Raw genomic sequence first — 19,820 nt, forward strand, 5'->3', positions numbered from 1 at the left:
CTTTCTGCCTCCAGCACCGACAACGAGAGGCACAACAACGGCGCCCTGTAGTGACACTGATACCTCTCTTCACCGGCTGAATATCTCATACCCAATTCACAGCCCCAAGACATCCAAAATGGCATCCTCATCCTCCTCCACGCCGCTGCTCTAGTACAAACTCTCCTCTACGCCTTCTCACCGCCATCCAGCTAACAGCACCCCAGCGCATGCATCGCCCACAACACGACCGTCCTCTCCGAGCACACCGCAAGCGCCTCCTCAAACGCCTCCTCCCTCGTCTCGCTCGTCCTGCCCAAACTCACACACACCGCCAGTGCACACAAGACAATCGACCAATCCAAATTCTTCATCCATGTCGTCACCAAATCGCCCTCAGACTTCCCCAGCTCCAGCCGCAGCGCCGGCGGCCTGACCTTCCTCGTCATTGCCGAGCGAGATCTCGGCCAGCGCATCCCGTTCGGCTTCCTCACAAACCTCGAGAAGAAGTTCTTCGATGCATTTGCTGCTGAGGAGACGGATTTCGCGGATCTGCCGCCGTATGGGTGTGCGAGCTTTAACGGTGCGCTGAAGAAGTTGATGGTCGAGCAGGGCGCTACGCAGGCTGGGCAGGCGGATGCATTGCGCACTGCGCAGCGCGAGATTGAGGGCGTGAGGGAGATCATGACAGAGAACATTGAGCGTGTGTTGGAGCGTGGTGAGCATATGTCTGTTCTGGTAGATAAGACGGGCAGGTTGGGGGACAACGCGAGGGACTTCAGGGTTAGGAGTCGGACGTTGAAGAGGAGGATGTGGTGGAAGAACGTTAAGTTGATGGTGCTGCTGTGTCTGGTTGTGATATTCTTGATTTACTTATTTGTTGGGTTTGGATGCGGTCTGCCAGGTAAGTCTTGCTACGTCTTCGTGAGCAGTGATCAATGCTAACAAGCCGCAGCTTGGGGAAGATGTCTGGGCCACTGAGCGTTGAAGGCTGGGACTTGCAGAGCGTTGAAGCTGGCGACTGAGCCACAGCTATTGACATGAACATTATAGCGACCATGATAAGAAGCGTAATACACAGGGAGAAAGCCATTCGCAAGCGAAGGAAGCGTTCATTTTATGTACACAACAGGGCATGGCGCCGTTCGCCACTCTTATATCCAGCCGTTGTGTCTTCCTCATATCGGTCTTTGTAGTTTGCAATTGAATTTGCGCCAAACGTTTATCTTACGTTTTCCAGTCCTCAGTTCCCTTGTCGATCGATGGTCCTCGAGCACTTCGCAGTCCATGTAGTCCCAGGTAGTCCACCTTAGCGCCGATAATCCCCCCGATACCCAAACTTGTCGTCGAAAATTTGAAATAACTCCCCGCCAACCCATACAAACGCCAAAAACGACTGAAATAAAAATGAAATAGCTTCCCCCATACCGATGTTTGAAGATTTTACATCATACATGTACCCATAATCGTGAAACGACACCGTGACCACGGTGGTTGAACGCCTATCTAATGCTTGGTCTAGTTGAGTCTACTAGAGAATGTAACCAAAGAAACGCCTTGTAGGTTTTGTGCTTTTCGTAAAACGCCGGAAATCGAAATCAAGTACAGAGTGCTCGTGAGCAGGTATGTAATACGCAATCAACACACGCTTACGGGGCCATGACCATAGCAAGCAGCGCCATGCGAGTGTACAATCCGTACCTCATCTGTGAAATGGTCAGTAATGTCATTGAGGATCGTATCAGAAAGCTTACCTGTCTGAAGTATGCCGCCCTGGGGTCGAAGTCCACCTCCTCGTGAATCTCGTTGTTCCTTGGCAATGGGTGCATGACGATCATGTTCGTCTTTGCCTGCTTCAGCACCTTGTTGTCAATGACGAAGGAGTCCTTGACCTGCTCGTAGCTAGCCTCGTCAGGGAAGCGCTCCTTCTGCACACGGGTGCAGTATAGAACATCAGAAGCAGCGACGATCTCCGGAGTAAGCTCGTTTGAGACGATGTTCAGCTGGCCACGAGATTTGAGAGCCTCGCGGACAGAGCTTGGCATGTTGAGAGACTTCGGCGCCACCAAGTTGACCTGGCAGTCGTAGTGGGACAACAGCTCGCAAAGCGAGTGCACCGTACGGCCGTACTTGAGGTCGCCCACGAAGGTGATGGTGAGACCATTGACGGACCCGAGCTCTTCACGGATGGTGAAGATGTCGAGCAGCGCCTGAGTTGGGTGCTCGCGACTGCCGTTGCCAGCGTTGATGACGGGTACGCCAGAGAACTTAGCAGCGATGTCGATCGAGTCCTCATGGGGATGACGGAGGACGATGGCGTCGCCGTAGCAGCCCAGAGTGCGGATTGTGTCGGCAATGGACTCGCCCTTCTTAGTAGAGGAGACCGACTCATTGATGACAACTACCTCACCGCCAAGGCGCTTCATGGCTGCGTCAAATGAAGCAGATGTTCGCGTCGAAGGCTCGAAGAACATCGTGCAAAGAACGCGACCCTTGAGAATATCAAGGCAACCCTGCTTCTGAGCTCCTAGACGCATCTCCTGAGCGATGGTGAACAGCAAGTGGAGGTCGGCACGGCTGAACTGCTTGACAGACGTGATGTGCTTGCGCTTGAAAGGAGACTTGGCAAGCAACTGAGGCAGAGACAAAGAGCCGCTCTTAGACAGTTGTCCGTAGTGGTCATCGTGGGCACCGGCCTCGGGTACGAACTCCTGGAAATCGACCGACTGGATTGCGAGGTCATAGTGACGGGCAATCGCCTCGATGAGGAGCTTCGCGTTCTTGACGTTAGTCACCAGAGGAGTCTGGTAGTCGACAGCCATACGACGAGTACGGTAACCTCTGGACATGTAGTTGGCGGGTCGACGGTAGCGGTTGCTCGAGGGCAGATTGATGTAGAGATCGATCAGGTTGTTTGCCAAAGCGTGGGTAAGAGAGTACTCCGACTTCTGCTCATCGTGCTCACCAGGAGGCAGTACTTCCAAGAACTTGACGGGAAGGCCGTGCTCCTGAATGTAGTCCGCAGTACCGGCAGTAGCGAACAGGTTGTAACCCATCTTGTGGAGGTTTTGAATGGAAGGCAGCATCTCGAGCTTGTCCTTGAATGAGCCAATGGAGAACAAAATGTTCTTGTTGGGCAGCTTGAAACCAGTAGCGATCAAACCCTTGAGGTATGCCTCGTACTTGTCGCGACCGAAGCAGGCCACCTCTCCCGTGGAAGCCATTTCAACACCAAGAACAGGGTCGGCACCAGCGAGACGAGAGAACGAGAACTGAGGTACCTTAACACCAACGTAGTCCTTGGGGATGTTGGTGGCGGGGTACTCGGTAACTGGCAAGCCAGCCATGGCTTTAGTAGCCATCTCGATAAGATCAACACCCATAACCTTGGAGACGAAAGGAGTGGATCGCGAAGCGCGGACGTTGCACTCGATGACCTTGATCTCGTCGTCCTTGGCAATGAACTGGATGTTGTATGGACCAGTGATGTTCAAAGCTTGGCCGATCTTGCGAGTGGCTTCTTCGATCTGGCGAATCGTCTCGGGAGACAGATCCTGAGGCGGCAGAACAAGGGTGGCATCACCAGAGTGAACACCAGCATTCTCAACGTGCTCTGAGATGAAGTGGCCAATCATGGTACCGTTGCGAGCGACGGCGTCCATCTCGATTTCCTTGGCGTTCTCGATGTACTTGGTGATGACAACCGGGTGGTCCTTGGACACATCGGCGGCCTGGTTGAGGTAGTTGGCCAGATCGTGCTCAGAGTACACGGTGTTCATGGCGGCGCCAGACAGGACATACGAGGGGCGCACGAGAACAGGATACGATACACGGTCGCAGAACTCCTTGGCCTCCTCAATGCTCGTGAGTTCCTTCCACGCAGGCTGATCGACGTTGATGCGGTCAAGCATTCTGCTGAATTTGAACCGGTTCTCGGCAGTGTCAATCATCTCGGGAGAGGTACCGAGGATCTTAACACCGCTGCGGTGGAGTGGCAAGGCAATGTTGTTGGGAGTCTGACCTCCTACTGAGATGACAACACCGCTGGAACTCTCCAAGGTGTAGATGTCAAGGACAGTCTCAAGAGAAATGTTCTCAAAGTAGAGACGATCAGCCTCATCGTAATCGGTGGAGACGGTCTCCGGGTTGTAGTTGATCATGATCGTCTTGAAGTTGTTCTCGCGTAGAGTGCGGATAGCACGAACGGAACACCAATCAAACTCGACTGAAGAACCAATGCGGTAAACACCGGAACCGAGAACCATCACACCCTTGTCGTTGAATGCGATATCGCTCTCAGTGCCATTGTATGTCAGGTAGAGGTAGTTGGTGTGAGCGGGGAACTCAGCAGCAACAGTATCGATTTGCTTGACAACCGGGTAGAGGTTGTAGTCAACACGCATGCGACGGACAGCAAGCTCGTTCGAGCCCCAGAACTTGGCCAGCTGGCGATCGGAGAAACCAAGTTCCTTCGCCCTCTTGAGTTGAGGTAGGGTGATACTCGCGGTGTCATAGTTCTGCATAGAGATCTCGAAGTTGCTGAGCGACTTGAGACGGCTAAGGAACCATTTGTCGATGTTTGTCAGCTCCCAGACTTTGTCGACAGTGTATCCCGACTTCATAGCGTTGGCAATAGCGAACAAACGCTGGTCAGAGGGTGTCTGGAGCTCCTGGTCGATCGACATGAGCGCGGCGGTCTCGTTGAACCCCATGTTGCTGGGATCAACCTCACGAATAGCCTTCTGGATGGCTTCTTCGAAGGTTCGGCCAATAGCCATGACCTCACCAACACTCTTCATGGAAGAGCCGAGGAGTGTGGAAACACGAGTGAACTTCTTCAGGTCCCAGCGAGGAATCTTGACAACGACATAATCAAGCGAAGGCTCAAAGCAGGCGCAGGTCGAACGTGTGACCGAGTTCTGAACCTCGTTCAAGGGGATGTTGAGGCCTAGCTTGGCAGCGACGAAAGCGAGAGGATAACCAGTAGCCTTAGAGGCCAGCGCAGACGAACGCGACAAACGAGCGTTGACCTCGATAATGCAGTACTCCTTGGAGAACGGGTTCAGCGCATACTGAATGTTGCACTCTCCAACAACGCCAAGGTGACGGATGACGTTGACAGCTGTAGTACGCAGCATGTTGTAGTCTTCGTCAGACAGTGTCTGGGAAGGAGCAACGACAATCGAATCTCCAGTGTGGATACCAAGGGGATCGAAGTTCTCCATGTTGCAGACGGTGATACAGTTGTCGCGGCAATCACGGACGACTTCGTACTCGATCTCCTTCCAACCCTTCATACTACGCTCGATGAGAATTTGGGGGCTGGCAGCGAAGGCCTTGTTGCAGAGTTCGAGCAGCTCTTCGTCGTTGTCGGCAAAACCACTGCCGAGTCCACCAAGAGCATAGGCAGCGCGGACGATGACAGGGAAACCGATGTCCTTAACAACACGCATAGCCTCCTCGGTGGTGCTCGCAGACGCGGACTTAGCGCACTTCTCGCCAATCGAGTCCATGGCACGAGCGAACAGCTCTCGGTCTTCGGTTGTGATGATGGTGTCAATGGGTGTTCCCAGCACCTTGACGCCAAGACCCTCGAACTCATCCTTGAGCTGGATACCAACCTGGAGGGCGGTCTGGCCACCGAAAGTGACGTAGATACCGTCGGGGCGCTCCTTCTGAATGACCTTGCGGACGAAGTCGGCGTTGACGGGGAGGAAATACACCTTGTCGGCGAGACCCTTCGAGGTTTGAATTGTGGCAATGTTGGGGTTGATGAGGATAGTGTAGATGCCCTCTTCCTTCAGAGCCTTGATGCACTGACTTCCAGAGTAATCGAACTCTCCAGCCTGGCCAATGCTGAGACCACCACTACCAAGGACAAGCACCTTCTTGACCTCGACACGGGGTGTCAACTTCTTGTTCTCCTCGAGTGTGCCACCGGGGAACTCCACGGGCTGGCTCATAGCCTCAGCAGACGCGATCGATTTCTGGATCGTGCTAATGAAGACATCAAAGAGGTACTCGGTATCGCGAGGACCGGGGGTGTGCTCCGGGTGGAATTGCACACTGAAGTATGGTCGGCGTACGTGGCGGATACCCTCGTTGCTACCATCGTTGGCGTTGACGAAAAGCTCCTCCCAGCCGTCAGAGAGAGTCTTGGTGTCTACCGCGTAACCGTGGTTCTGAGATGTGATGTGGCACTTTCCGGTGATCATGCTTGTGCAAGGGATGTTGTGGCCGCGGTTACCGAACTTCATCTTGAGCGTCTGGGCGCCAGACGCGCGTGCGAGAAGCTGATGACCAAGACAGATACCGAAGATGGGTGTCCGTGCCTCATCCATAGCAGCCTTGATGTGCTTGACGGTAGCCTCCATCTTGGCTGGGTCACCAGGGCCGTTGGAGATGAAGAGACCATCGTAGTCTTTGCCGGCAAGCTGGGGGAAGTCGTAGTCCCAGGGCACTTGCAAAACCTCGACACCTCGGCGAAGGAAGCATCTCAGCTGGTTGTATTTGAGGCCGACATCAACAGTGACAACACGAACAGGACGGCCGGAGGGGTGCTTCAAGGCTGTAGACGGATCGGGCGAGTAGAGTCTAGGCTCCTTGATAGAGACTGTACAGAAGTCAGAGAGAATCACTTCAAGAGCCATCAGATGAATTCACCTTCAGCGACCAGGTTTTTCGTGTTGGGGTCCACCCATTCGATCTCCTCAAAGGCGACGCTCCAATCTTCAACCTCTTCCTCAGCAAGCGCCGCAGTGTCGACCGCGCCGTTGGTGAGGGCTGTTGAAACGGGCGAAGGCCCTGTTCGCTGTCTCAAGCGAGCAAGCATACTTCCTTCCTCGCGGATGCGCTTCGTCAAAGCACGGGTATCAACGCCAGTAATGGCAGGCACGCCCTGCTCCTTGAGCCAAGCGCCCAGCGAAGAGGTGGCCATGTAATGCGAGAATTCCTCTTCAGCATAAGTCTGGACGACCAGACCAGCAATGTGAATCTCTTTGGCCTCGAAGTGCGCAGGGATGTCCTGAGCGAGCGCATCAAGGTCCTCACGCGAGGGCACACCGTAGTTGCCCACCAGAGGGAATGTGATGACCAGAATCTGGCCGCGGTACGAGGGATCAGTTATCGACTCGGGATAACCGACCATACCTGTCTGGAAGACTACTTCTCCCGCAATGCTCTTCTCCGCACCAAAGCTCCTGCCGAAGCAGACGTAGCCATCCTGAAGCTCAAGAGCCAGGTTCTGGCTCTCATCGGGGCGTGGGGCCATGATTTATGAAGTAATTGACAGCTCGAGGGCTCAAAGTACCCTGGAGATTCGAGACTGCCGAACAATGGTGAAGGAGAGGAGAGAAGAGCTCTTTTGCGCGTCAACTTTTTTTTCTTGCAATGCTGCAGCGCATTGGCGGGGCCTCAGCGCTAAGAGACTAGTCTCTTTATCGCCGATCCGGACGTCGCATTGCTCAACATCACATTTTTCCTGATCGGAAGCGCATCACTAAAGCTTTCAAATACGCCAGACGTCCATTGGTTCGTCTCGACGATGTACGCAGTCATCTCATGCTTCAATGTTACCTTCACTGTTCAATTTCAGCATGTGATTGCTCGAGCGATATCGATTAACCACAGCTGAATGCGGTGTGATGGCGCCTCGCCAAACCTGCCAATCGCGCGCCGCGGGGTCCTCGCACCCATGTCGCGGCTGACGTCGGTTGTCTCGCATGATGAAGCCATCAATATTAGTGTGCGCCTGCAACATCCTCTTGAGGTCTGAGACGACCAGTGTGGAGTACGTACGGACAATGTGAGCATGCCAGAGGTTTTGGCCGAGCGCTACTCTCCCAGATTTCATGGTGAGCATCATGAGAGTGGGAACAGGGCCGACTTCTTCGTTCACGGCCAAATTCTTGCACGGACTTGAGAATGACGCAAAAGCCTCAAATCGTACCAGAAATAGTGTCGCAAACATGCATCATTCTTTTCTAGTTGATCCTGTCATCGTATCTGGCTATCAAGGAGGTATACAGAATAACTCACTCGAGCGCTTCCATTTTCTAAGTATGTTTTGAGTAAACCAAACACTATTTCGTATCATCCATCAGAATACATGACATCACTTCAACCCCTTACACGTTCCCTACTACAGAGCAACAACATTTCCACGACTAGGGCCAATGTTGTTTATGACCAGTCACTTGGTTTTGAATTCTGGTGAACACCCGACTTCTGTGCGAAGCTATCGTACATCTTAATATATATCGTAGAACAGGAAGCCAGCGCTGACAAAATTCTATGCACGAGAGCTAATAGCGCATGCCTTACCATAGCGTCAGAAGCTCCACTTGCTCTACAATTGGTTTCATGGACGTATGTTATGTGAGCAGCAAAAAGAAAGGGCTGAACACCAAAAGTGTCCCATGGGTGGTGTAAATATCGAAGGGGTCAATCACCCAAGGTTTCAAGACCGACTTATGGCTCACGATCACACAACCCCCAAAGGATTTGTTCTGGCTTCCTGTATAAGTCTGTCGACGCTAGAATGAAACTGCTTTGATTATTCAGCTGACCTGGATTACTCAGTTTCGATGTTCATCTCTCTGTTAGAGGGTTCAAACTTTGAACATCGTTCTTGTAAGTGTTTCGGAGTGGAAGTGTGGAGTTTACCGTGAGCAACTACAAACCTATGTCTCGCGGCTAGGATATGAACTGGCGTTGAATCTTCACAGAACTCAGTATTATGGAGAGATGATGTATTGTCTGGCACATGTGCAGCATGCATGCACTGCAGTGAGAGACTGCAGCCAGTGATGAAAACTCCCCTTATTGTTGGCCTTTGTCACGCTACAGCTTATAACTACGTGTGTGATTGTGGTGTTTGGAAGGGAGCATAGCGGCACAGATACTGAGGCTGGCAATGGCAGGGAGCACGGTGGCTGTTCTATCATACAACGGCTACGGGTAAGCTCAAAACACTGAAAATACGGATGCTAATTATTCCGCATGGTGATTCAATGATTATGACACTTGCGGTGCAAACGTACGATTCAAATGTTGGGGGATCCTAGAATGATTATTCTATACACCTACATGTGTCTACTGGGACGTGTGTGAAGGTGAAGAGCCTACTCAGATAATGATTTGTCTCGTCGAGAGGCTTGAGAAATCATATAAGACCCCAAATTCTCCGGCATGCTAGCAAGACTGACGGTATGACAACCAAACTTCTTTCAAGTCCTCCATATCTCGCATCGAGTTCACATGGGACTCTCTTTCTAGATGGACATTTTCAAGGCCAAATCGTCATTCTTTGTCTAGCTTTGCCTGCTGCACTCAGAGTCTGGTCTCACTCTTGGATCTGCAGGATGTACCACATCGGCGATGTCTTGGGATTATTCCTTTACTTCCGAGCGTTCTGCTCCTCGGCCATGTTCTGTCGCGCTGAAATGTCAAAGGCTCTGTTCGCTTGGGTGCGGACAAAATGCTTGCTGTAGTCAATGCTGACCGATTCAGATCCTGAAGTCATTGTCATTACAGACAAAGATCGTGCTCGGAAGTGGTACATAGAACCATGAGATCAGGCCGCAAACATTACGTGGTCACAGAAAGAAGTACACAGTGTCGTGCCAGTAGACAAGCGCGTATCAACTAATCATCATCGGCTCCTGGACTGCGTCCTATGCAAGTGGAAGGTTGCGGTTATTCTTGCTCAGAGCGTCTCACGAAACAGATGGCTGCGGCGTATGCACTGTCAACTCAACATACAGTAGAAGTGAAGCTGGCGAGACAACGCTGAAAGACAGCCGTAGCATGCAGCCCACACTGCGGTGAGACGAGTAGATCTTGGCCAGTTCTATACGTTGCTGTACACACTGACGTTACGTGAGTAGCTTACAAATGGAAGACAGCTCTCTGTCGTATCCAGGTGCATCATGAACATTGGAGTCTCACCTGAGGCTCATCACACTCTGATGGTCTGATGCTGTTTCTGTTAGTAAGTTGGCCGAAAAATGTATCACACCGACAATCGAATCAGAGACGCCCTAGATCGGACTGTGCAACAGTACCATGCCTCACTAAACAATGCTTTTAAGGCTCATTTCGAAAGTGGTCTTGTCACGGAAGCCAAGCCGAAGGATCAAACGATGACGCGGGACGCTGCCCGTGTGGACATGCAAATCTGCGCCTAACCGACGAGGCTTGAACAGTGGAAATTCGCGCGAACTGAAGCACCCCGGTAGATGTGCACACGCGGCACGAACGAGAGGCCATTATTGGGGCTGCAGGCGATGGATCGGCATCGACAAACGATGGCACCAGTAACAGTTCTCTAGGACGCTCACAGTGCGTGAATCGGGCAAGCATCTCCGGTGCTTGGCAGAGAGTGTTTACTGCGGCAGGAATCCGCATCCCATTCCAAGTATAGAGACGCGAAGGGGCCAGACCGCACGCGGCAATACATTGGAAACCCCCCGAGTCATTCGAGAAAGGCGTAACGGGGACACCTCGTAGAAACCTCAACCTGCGAACGTAGATCTGAGGCATATCAGAATGCGCGCAATAGGAGCATCTGCACCCCAGACGGCTGGAACGATGATGATGTCCAGTGTGGATGGTGAATCGCGCGCGAGGGCCGAGACGTGCATAAGTAGCGCGTTCGTCATGGCACATGCAAGGGTAAATCGCGACATCGTGGGCGACGCGGCGAGGTCATTGGCTGGATGCGCGTCAGGAATCGTGGGGAAGCAGAGTGCGTAGATAAGGACATGGCAATTGAGCCTTCCTCATGATCACCTCGTCTCAGCATGACGGCGAAGAGCGGCATGGGGGCTTGCGAGGCGGTGAATCGTGAATCGGGAGTGGTACGAAATTGGTAGGGTAGGGTAGGATAGCAAGCCGGGACCTATTGAAGGCCATACCCCCGTACTTATGCGACTTCTTGTTTATTACTACCGCCACCCCGCCACGAGGACTGTTGCTCTGTAGGAAGGAGTGAGGATATCTAGATGTTCGCTTCATTACTGCGCTCGAAGAAGAGTAGCCGGTCGTCTGAGACGACGCCCCTGCTCGCCGCATTACACAAGTATCGCAGCCGCCACAACGACGAGGCGTCCGAGGTCGAAGACCACTACGAGGATCATACCGGCCGATACGATGGCGAGATTCACGACGAGGACCATGACCGCCGGCGCGATGGCCCGCTGCTGCCCGTCTTCTCTTCAGAGCTGCTGGGTGCGTGGAGGCTTGCATGTGATTGTTGTTTACTGCGCTAACACGAAGTTTCAGATCGCATTCCCGTATACAACAACACGCATGCCATACGTACAGCGGTTATCCAGCGCTGCGAGACAACCCTGAGTTGGGACCAGCTGCGCTCGCCGCAGGTCTCACAGTTTCTCGTCAAGCCCATCCAGCAGCAGATTCGCGCCGAGCACTACAACCGTGGCACGCTGTACTGTCTGATAGCGAATTGCCTTCAGTTCAGGAAGGAGGGCGAGGCGAATCCTGGAAATGTGGGCGTCAGCAAGACGCGCGCGCTCCTCTGTGAGCTGCTGGCCATGCGCCTGTTGAAGGAGTTCACCACAAGGGAGCTGATCGATGCGCTGAGCTACGATTTTGATCCTCTGCAAGGTCTCGAGTCGCCGCCCGGTGGCGCAAGCTGGATGCGCCCGAGGCAACAACTTGCGCGCATCTCTGCACTTGAGATCGCGATTCGCGCCCAAGCCAAGAAGCTGCTGGCCCATCCTCTTGTAGTGCAGCAACTGGAGGCCATCTGGGCTGGCACAATCGTCTTTCACTCGGTCGCGGATAGCCTTCATCGCAAGCCTGATTCGCCTCACGCCCGTAGCGTTCCCAATAGCGACGACATCTCTCCTGGTAGGGGGCCGTCGCGACGTCTGCCACCACGCAAGCGGTCCAACACCGAGTTGCCGCCATCTGCACTCATGAGACGAACAGTGACCCTCTACGATCCCCACGACGCCTCGCTTTTCAAGCTCTCCCGACTCCGAGTCCCTCGCTACCGCAGCATCTTCTCGACCCTTTCCTTCGCTATAATGTTAGGCCTATTTCTCGCTGTACTGGCGGAGAAGTCAGACGACATCACGGTTCTGGAAGTCATCTTCTGGTTCTGGAGTGCTGGATACATGCTGGATGAGATTGTTGGATTCTCTGAACAGGGCTTTGGCCTGTACATCATGAGCGTGTGGAATGTCTGTGATCTGGGCATCTTGCTCATGTTTATGGCATACTACATTCTGCGCTTGTACGGTATACTCATGCCGGATGTCAGCCGTCGGCATGTGGCCAGCATGGCGTACGATACCCTAGGAGCGACTGCAGTGCTTCTATTTCCTCGCCTCTTCTCCGCTCTGGACCACTACCAGTACTTCTCCCAGCTGCTCATTGCGTTTCGCATGATGGCAATGGACTTGATTGCTATTCTGGTCCTCATTGTCATTGCATGCAGCGGGTTCTTTGTCGCATTCACTTTGGCCTTCGATACAAATCTTGGCGCCTCAAACGCCGCGTACGCCATCTTCCAGCTACTCATGGGCTTCACACCGGCTGCATGGGATCTTTGGGTCGGATACAACATTCTTGGCAAGGCCCTGTTGGCTCTCTTCCTCTTCATGTGTCACTTCCTCATTGTCACCATCTTGGTCACAGTGCTGACGAACTCGTTCATGAAAATCGTTCAAAACGCCAATGAGGAGCATCAGTTCTTGTTCGCAGTGAACACAATCTCGATGGTCAAGTCCGACGCCCTGTTCTCTTATATTCCTCCCACGAACATCGTAGGCTGGCTACTCATCCCGATCAAGTACACGATGTCATTCAAGCGGTTTGTACGCATGAACAGACTGATCATCAAACTGACGCATATTCCAATTTTGTTCACGATCTTCACGTACGAGAGGCTTCTGCTCACAAGCTTGGGCTATGGACCTGCCGACCTGGTTGAGAACCGTGGACGGCCGGGTACGGCATCACCCGTAATTCCTGCCTTCAGTATTCGTGGTGCTGTCGAAGCCTTCAACCCTCGCTTACGCGAGCCATCTATCACGACTTTCCACAAAGACCGTGCCCTGGAAGAGGTGTTTCGCAGACCGTATCGCGACAACAGCGTCCAAGCACCTTCAAACTATCCGTCTGGTCGTAGAAATTCAAGCAACGTCGTATCGGACTGGATGAAGAAGATGGGCGACGACGAGGAGGTGACTCCGCCCCAAGAGGATGCACAGTCAGTTCTTGACCGTTTGGAGTCGCGTGCTAGGCCAGGGTATCTGCGCCGCTCAAAGACGTCTGGCCAGCCCCGGAGAAGACATCCGCTTTCGTTCACTCGAAGTGTAGCCTCCGATCCAGATGATACCTTCAAAACATTTCCACGTCCAATCATGGAAGAGGACGAACCCGTCATGGACGAAGACCCTCCGCAACAGACTGACGCCGATGGCGACGACGAGTTGCTAACACAGGCCGACGAAAACGAGTCCACCTCAGATCGCCAGATAATTCCGAAGAACCTACCCACCTCAGATAAGGAGAACAAGAAACCGATGTCGGGCTATGTGACGTCTGAAGATGAATTCTTCCGTACACCCATGGTGGTCTCTAGGCCGAAAACTCCAGCACGTACTCCAGCAAGAGTAGCTTCACCGTCTGAAACCAGCGCGGCGGGTGGAAAGATCATGTCACCAGGCAGGAGAAAGAAACCAGGACATGCGCGCAACGCTTCAACAAACACCATTCTGTTCAGCCCAACAAAGGAGTCGATGGAATTCTCGCGTCCAGGCTCACCCGATAAACGTGCGAAATTGAGCTCACGCAGCGGTACAGCTACGCCTGGTCGTCTCGACGGACCGATGACGTCTGGATCGAAAACACCGAAGCGCCCTCAGAACGTGAGCCACATCAGTCAGGCCTCGGCGTCACGTGCTCGAGCAATTATGCCTCCAGAGTCAAGCCGAAAGACACATAACTTCTCGAACTTCCTCGCGCATGAACGCCAGAACCGTACACCGTCCTTCAACGCCGTAGCACTCGACCTCGCCTCCGATCTTGGCGATAATACCAACAACCCCAATTTCGGCAACCTAAACACTCTCCCGGCCTCCTTCACGACTACGTTCGAGCTCGCAGCTCGGGCGAGGGCAGAAGCACGCATGGACCGCAAGACAAGCGACACAGAATCAGATTCGAACCGCATGAGTAGGATCATGCTCGCCCGCATGACGACATTGGAAGAAGGCTTCCGCGACGTGCTGAAAGAAGTCAAGGGCCTCAGAGTAGGAGACTCGAGCGCAGCAGGCAGTCAGCGCACACACACGCCACCCAACGAACGCATCGAACTCGCGAAGAAGAAAGGGAAAGCGAAGAAGCGCAATAGTAAGAAGGGTAGTGGAGAAGATAAGTTTGGATCAAGCGCCTAGAGGCGACTTGGTATGCATCAAGAGGCATTTGAGGTGGCCTTAGCGTCCCAGCATGGCTTGCGCGCGGTAGCCGTTGATTTGCATTGCATTGCGTTGCGTTGCATTACCTGCGTTGTTTTACAGTACACGATGTTTGGGTCTGATGATGATGGCTTTCTTTCGCAAGATACCCCTTAGGGCGCGTCTGAGATGCGGCGTTGGCTTTGGGCTGGCTTTGCCTTGGGTTCGGGTGTATCACTATGGGTTGTTTGTGTAGCATGCATGCATGAGAGCGTAATGAGATAGTGTGGCATCTTTTCACATGCTGGATTTCTGCTAGTGGAGTAATTTACTGCACATGTGAAGTGTTTGGTTCTGACAGAGACTGTTTCTAACATCCGAGGCTTCTTGGCCGGCTTCGCCCGCGTACGTAGTCACACGTCCAGTGCTGGGTGGCGGCGGTAGCAGCGGTGGGGACTGGGTGGGTATGACCTTGTGACGGACAGACACAGTTTGAGTGGGCTGAAAGCGTAGGAAGGACCAAAATTCAGCTGACGGAAGGCCTCTTGACAGGCTTTGAAGAATTCGGGTCATAGAGTCATCTGAGTAAGGTCTGGTCACGATGAAACAGAGCGTTCGGTCTGCCGGCCGTGCTGTTTCGATGCCTTGCGCGTGCAAGAGATAGTTGCACCCTGAACTTCAGCCACGAAGCTCATACCCTCAGTTCACACTGCTTTTTGCGACTCCTGGTCGGTGATCTTTGTTTTGCGTCTACCGAGGCCGTAGTTCGGCCTGGAGGCTACAAAGCACGAAGTTCCCTGCTTCCCCGGATCTTGCAGGCGTCATCGCGGACCTCCCTGGCTTCTGATTTGCTCGCGACGTCGCGTGACACGCTTGGATTCACAGCCACGGATCACCCGCCCACGTCAGACTAAACTTCGACCACGTTGACCGCCTCCACGATGCCCGACTCGCTACGGCGCAACTAGGCAGTGAATAATGGGCACGGCAGTGGGGCACATGGCACGATGGATGACTGGGGTAGTCTGGGGCGGAGTGGAGGTAGGAGCCCGGCGTAGCTGCTTGTTTAATGTCGACGCTGCTCTTGCTATTCACGCGCCATCTCAGTCTTTCTCCTGGTTTTAAAGCTGTTATGGCTTCCTGAGCTATCCCTACTTTCTACACGTAACATTCGAACAGTCGACTTCGATCCTAGCAATCATGCTCTCCAGCATAGTGCTTTTTGCGTCCTTGACGCCTTACACATACGCTTTCTCGATACCGCCGTTGCGTCATCTAAACTTCCTCGGCGCGGCCGACACCCAGAAGCAACAACAACCGCTGCATGATTCACTCGATGCGTGGATACAGCAGGAAGAGCGGATAGCGCTGGACAAGCTGCTGGCGAACGTCGCGCCGGGTGGGCAGAACGTCAAAGGATTAGGTGTGGCGCCTGGCACTGTGGTCGCTAGTCCAAGTCAGGACGGACCTGACTACTGGTATCAGTGTAAGTCGTGATAGATGGCGCGTGTACGTTCAGTGTCTAACTCGAGTGCAGGGGTTCGAGATGCTGCCATCACTATGAATACCCTTGTTGATGTTTACGCCGATGACACGTCCTCGGAGCTCGGCGGCAGAGCCTCCAACATCCTTGATGCATACACGTCCTTGCAGCAAACTATACAGCGCACCTCCAACCCATCAGGTACTTTCAATGACCTCTCCGGGCTTGGTGAGCCGAAGTTCGAGGTAGATGGTCAGCCATTCACAGGCTCATGGGGGCGACCTCAGCGAGATGGGCCAGCATTGCGTGCCTTGACTCTCATTCATTACCTGCGTGAATACAATGCCTCGCACCCCACTCTTTGGACGTCGTCTCAAGCGGACGACTTCTTTGCACCCTATTACGAGGCTAGCATGCCGCCCACCAGCGTCATCAAGGCTGATCTTGAATACGTCAGCCACTTCTGGAATCAGTCTGGTTTCGATTTATGGGAGGAAGTCGAAGGCTTGCACTTCTTTACGCTCATGGTCAGCGCACGCAGTCTGCGTGAGGGAAGCCAACTTGCGCGTGTATTCGGTGACCTTGGTGCAGCAGACTGGTACACGCTGCAGGCTGGGTACATCGAGAATCTGCTCACCAAGTTCTGGAACAAGCAGAAGGGCCACCTCGTTGAGACCTTGTGGAGTAAGAGATCTGGTCTTGATTGCGGACTCTTGCTCGGCTCGCTGCACGCACTTCCTGCCGCAGACTCAGACGACGATGCAGTATACCCGCCATGGTCAGATGAGGTACTCGTCTCCCTCCTGGCGCTGAGCACCGACCAGCGCGATCGCTTCCCAATCAACAGCAACCCATGGTCGTCCGACGACGACGCAGATGACGACGACGAACAGCCATTCGAAGGCACAGGTCTTGGCCGCTACCCCGAAGACAAGTACAACGGCTACACCACCACTCACCACGGCAACCCCTGGTTTCTCTGCACCTCGTCTGCCGCGGAGATCCTCTTCCGCACCGCCTCGCACATCGCCGACTCCTCGAAACTCACTATCTCGTCTACTGCGCTACCCTTTTACACCTCCCTGCTCGCATCCTCTAGCCTCGACGTTAACGAAGGCACATACGGGCCCAACGATGCGCTCTTTCACTCTACCATCGAGCGCCTTAGTACTGTAGGCGACCAGTTCTTGACTGTGGTCAGGAAGCACGTCGACTCTGAAGGCGGTATGAGTGAGCAATTTGATAAGGAGACAGGGTTTATGACCGGTGCGCGGGATTTGACGTGGAGCTACGGTGCGTTTTTGCAGGCTGTACGCGCTCGCAAGTCTGTGAAGGGATTGTGAAAGATGATGATGGGAGCTCTGGGTGGTGAGGTGAGCTATGATGTTATGAATTACGATATCTGGATACGTTTGGGAAGGGGCGGGAGCGTTAGACTGTGTGTTTGATACCCTCGTACTGGAGGCAATGGAGATCCACTACTTTCGCTACGTCTCGTTCTTCCACATGTGTAGCTGATGATGCTCGGATACGTGCCAGTTGCCAGCCGTCATCGTTGATCCTGCACGCAAGGAGGGGTCAAGCTGCTGTCGAAAGGACGTAAGCACACGTACCGTCACCATTCTTAGCTTGCGCTCGCGCTTCACACCATTCTGTCACTCTTACCTTCGCCTCGATCCCCACTGCTAACTTTCTAGGCTCAAGATACATCGAATCCAGACTCGTTCCTCATTTCTTCCCCGTCGGAGCAATGATATGTCGACGGACGGCAAGGGCGTAGTTACACCTGGTGCAACGGTCCCAGTAATCCCGATTTGGGATCTCACATTGCAGTGAAGGCGGCCGCGTACGTCATAGCTTCTCGTTTGTCTTCTCCACGTAAAAGGCGCCTTTCCCTTCGACACAAACAACACGCAACCACACAACAACACCACACAGCAAATCGCGCAACCGCTACTTCCTGTTCCAAAACTTCATCACCGGCGCCATGGCGCTCTCGGGAAAGGCTGTCGTCACGCTACCTGCGACTGCTCATTTGCGCAGTCTGGGTGACCTGCCTGAAGAATTGATCGCAAACATCATCTCGTACTTGACGCCGCAGGCAAGCTTGGCTGCATTGTCAGCGACATCGCACAAGCTTCACCGTATTGCTGAACCTTATCTCTACCATGCGGTCCATATCACCCAGCAAGAAGCGCAGTCTGATTCGTTCAACAGAAAGAAAAGACCTTGGGCAGATGACGCACTGGACGAGGTTGTCAAACCATCTACAGAAGAGTGTCCAAGTGGGTCTTTGTTACTTCGAACTCTTTCAGAGCGACCTGAGCTCGTTAAACACGTGAAAGAACTCAAAGTATGTCGAAACTTGCAGCATCAGCACTCAACAGCGGGAGAGACGAGACCACCTTTGTTCACGTTGTTTGGACTGCGCACATCAGCATATGAGGCATCGAACTATACATTACTGCAACTCTTAAGGCTGTTATCACACTTAGAGCATCTCGATTGTTCAATGATCCATTCCGGCCTGCACACCTACCTACGCAGCAGCAGCACAATCAATAGGGCACCTGGTTTTTCTCACAGTCAAAGCCTCAAATCCATCACACGATTGCAGATTGACTGTTTTTCTCAAATAATGTCTGATGTCGAGCTGCTGTTTGGGATTCCAAATCTCGAGTCCCTCCATCTACATAGAATAGATGCCTTCAACATCACTCTCAACTTACTGCGACGGGAAACCACTAAGGACTGCCGAATCAAACACCTCTTTCTTGAAAACCTACGACCCCAAGAACGCAGAGTGGACCTTACTTCACGTATTCTCCGTCGAATCTCTGAAACTGTCACTCGATTGCAAGGACTATATGTCACAATGACTCAGCCGGATGGCGTGTGCCGCGTGCTTGCTGCTTTCACAGGGCGCATCCCGCATTTGCACCAACTGGAGGTGTATAGCAATGTGCAACAACCGGAGACGCTCAGTAATATTGCACAACCATCTGCGTGTGCTATCTCCGGAAGTGGACACGAAGGGTTTCATAACGAAGAGACGCTACAACTTCTCTACACAGCTTCAGAGCTGCAAACTCTCCACCTGGACATCGATGAGTTCAGCGAGATTATGAGCCTGGAGGAGTACGAGAAATACCAAGAGATGAACCTCGACAGCGATCCGGACTCATGGGCAGAGGTACCCGGCATGTGGCTCTTTATGCGAATTCACCTTCCCGTACCTTCGTCCGTGGAAGATTTGGTGGTACGCGTTAGCAATATGTACCCTGCCGGACCCAGTCTCACCAAAGCATTAACTTCTCTTGCCGAAGATGTGGAGATCCGGGCTCCTAAGCTGCGCCGTTTGGGTGTCTTTGTGCCTACTCTTCAGGGGACAGTGATTCTGAAGGACGAGCTGATAGAAGCTTTTCAGGGCAAGGGTGTCGTTCTTGAAGTGCTGAGGAAATGATCTCAGATCAAATTGTACGGCTAGGGATGGCAGGAAGTTGGGAAAGGAAACTGTTTGTCAGCTTGATCGGAAACACTACTGGTCCTCGCATGGAGAAAGGGCTGAAGTTTTAATGTCGCTCAAGGGTCAAGCGGAGCAAAACACTCGAGTTGGATTCATGGGTCTTACAAAATGAATTATCATGGCGTTTATCTAGTTTCTTCTTGTTCACTCAGAGTCTCCATCTCTCACACGGCTGCAATTTCTAGTTCTTCCAACCAATATTACCCGAGTTTGAAACTCCTCTTATACATCCACCAGTGAATCTCATCGCAACGTCTCATATACTGTAAATACAGAGATTGCGTTAGCTATATGTATCAGGCAATAACTTGACATTGTGCCACACTGCGTGTATTTACTTCGGTTCTGACTGAGCGCTCATGGGAATCTGCAGATGTACATTCGACTCAAACACTATTTGCAT

General features: G+C 52.9%; 5 protein-coding genes across 5 annotated transcripts; 4 read left to right on the plus strand and 1 right to left on the minus strand.

Annotated features, from left to right (window-relative positions):
* Nucleotides 1-118: 118 nt before the first annotated feature.
* On the plus strand, nt 119-960 carry C7974DRAFT_417900 (vesicle-associated membrane protein-like protein; the record flags this gene model as incomplete). The annotated part of the gene is made up of 3 exons (XM_046144116.1): nt 119-153; nt 207-883; nt 935-960. The coding sequence occupies 3 exons, from the start codon at nt 119-121 to the stop codon at nt 958-960; spliced, it is 738 nt and encodes a 245-aa protein (XP_045992253.1).
* Nucleotides 961-1,628: 668 nt separating this feature from the next.
* Nucleotides 1,629-7,249, minus strand: C7974DRAFT_320895 (uncharacterized protein; the record flags this gene model as incomplete). The annotated part of the gene is made up of 3 exons (XM_046138776.1): nt 1,629-1,685; nt 1,734-6,592; nt 6,643-7,249. The coding sequence occupies 3 exons, from the start codon at nt 7,247-7,249 to the stop codon at nt 1,629-1,631; spliced, it is 5,523 nt and encodes a 1,840-aa protein (XP_045992254.1).
* Nucleotides 7,250-10,815: 3,566 nt separating this feature from the next.
* C7974DRAFT_72229 (uncharacterized protein) lies at nt 10,816-14,460 on the plus strand. The gene is made up of 2 exons (XM_046147142.1): nt 10,816-11,208; nt 11,263-14,460. The coding sequence occupies exons 1-2, from the start codon at nt 10,983-10,985 to the stop codon at nt 14,406-14,408; spliced, it is 3,372 nt and encodes a 1,123-aa protein (XP_045992255.1). The 5' UTR covers nt 10,816-10,982; the 3' UTR covers nt 14,409-14,460.
* Nucleotides 14,461-15,132: 672 nt separating this feature from the next.
* Nucleotides 15,133-17,403, plus strand: C7974DRAFT_404648 (Six-hairpin glycosidase-like protein). Its single transcript, XM_046142962.1, has 2 exons — nt 15,133-15,894; nt 15,946-17,403. Exons 1-2 carry the CDS (start codon nt 15,609-15,611, stop codon nt 17,232-17,234), a joined length of 1,575 nt encoding a protein of 524 aa, XP_045992256.1. The 5' UTR covers nt 15,133-15,608; the 3' UTR covers nt 17,235-17,403.
* On the plus strand, nt 17,404-19,668 carry C7974DRAFT_404649 (uncharacterized protein). The gene has a single exon (XM_046142963.1). It carries the CDS (start codon nt 17,879-17,881, stop codon nt 19,352-19,354), a length of 1,476 nt encoding a protein of 491 aa, XP_045992257.1. The 5' UTR covers nt 17,404-17,878; the 3' UTR covers nt 19,355-19,668.
* The last annotated feature ends 152 nt before the right edge of the window (nt 19,669-19,820 follow it).

The sequence above is a fragment of the Boeremia exigua genome (genome assembly GCF_020726555.1).
Source record: "Boeremia exigua strain MPI-SDFR-AT-0100 chromosome Unknown C7974scaffold_13, whole genome shotgun sequence".
NCBI classification, from domain to species: Eukaryota; Fungi; Ascomycota; class Dothideomycetes; order Pleosporales; family Didymellaceae; genus Boeremia; species Boeremia exigua.

What these genes read in the sequence shown, in the direction of transcription:
- C7974DRAFT_72229 (XM_046147142.1), top strand. Translation starts at nt 10,983, where the DNA reads ATGTTCGCTTCATTACTGCGCTCGAAGAAGAGTAGCCGGTCGTCTGAG. An exon ending in CTTCTCTTCAGAGCTGCTGG is followed by an intron (nt 11,209 to 11,262) that starts GTGCGTGGAGGC and finishes ACGAAGTTTCAG; the next exon opens with ATCGCATTCCCGTATACAAC.
- C7974DRAFT_404648 (XM_046142962.1), top strand. Translation starts at nt 15,609, where the DNA reads ATGCTCTCCAGCATAGTGCTTTTTGCGTCCTTGACGCCTTACACATAC. An exon ending in ACCTGACTACTGGTATCAGT is followed by an intron (nt 15,895 to 15,945) that starts GTAAGTCGTGAT and finishes ACTCGAGTGCAG; the next exon opens with GGGTTCGAGATGCTGCCATC.
- C7974DRAFT_404649 (XM_046142963.1), top strand. Translation starts at nt 17,879, where the DNA reads ATGGCGCTCTCGGGAAAGGCTGTCGTCACGCTACCTGCGACTGCTCAT.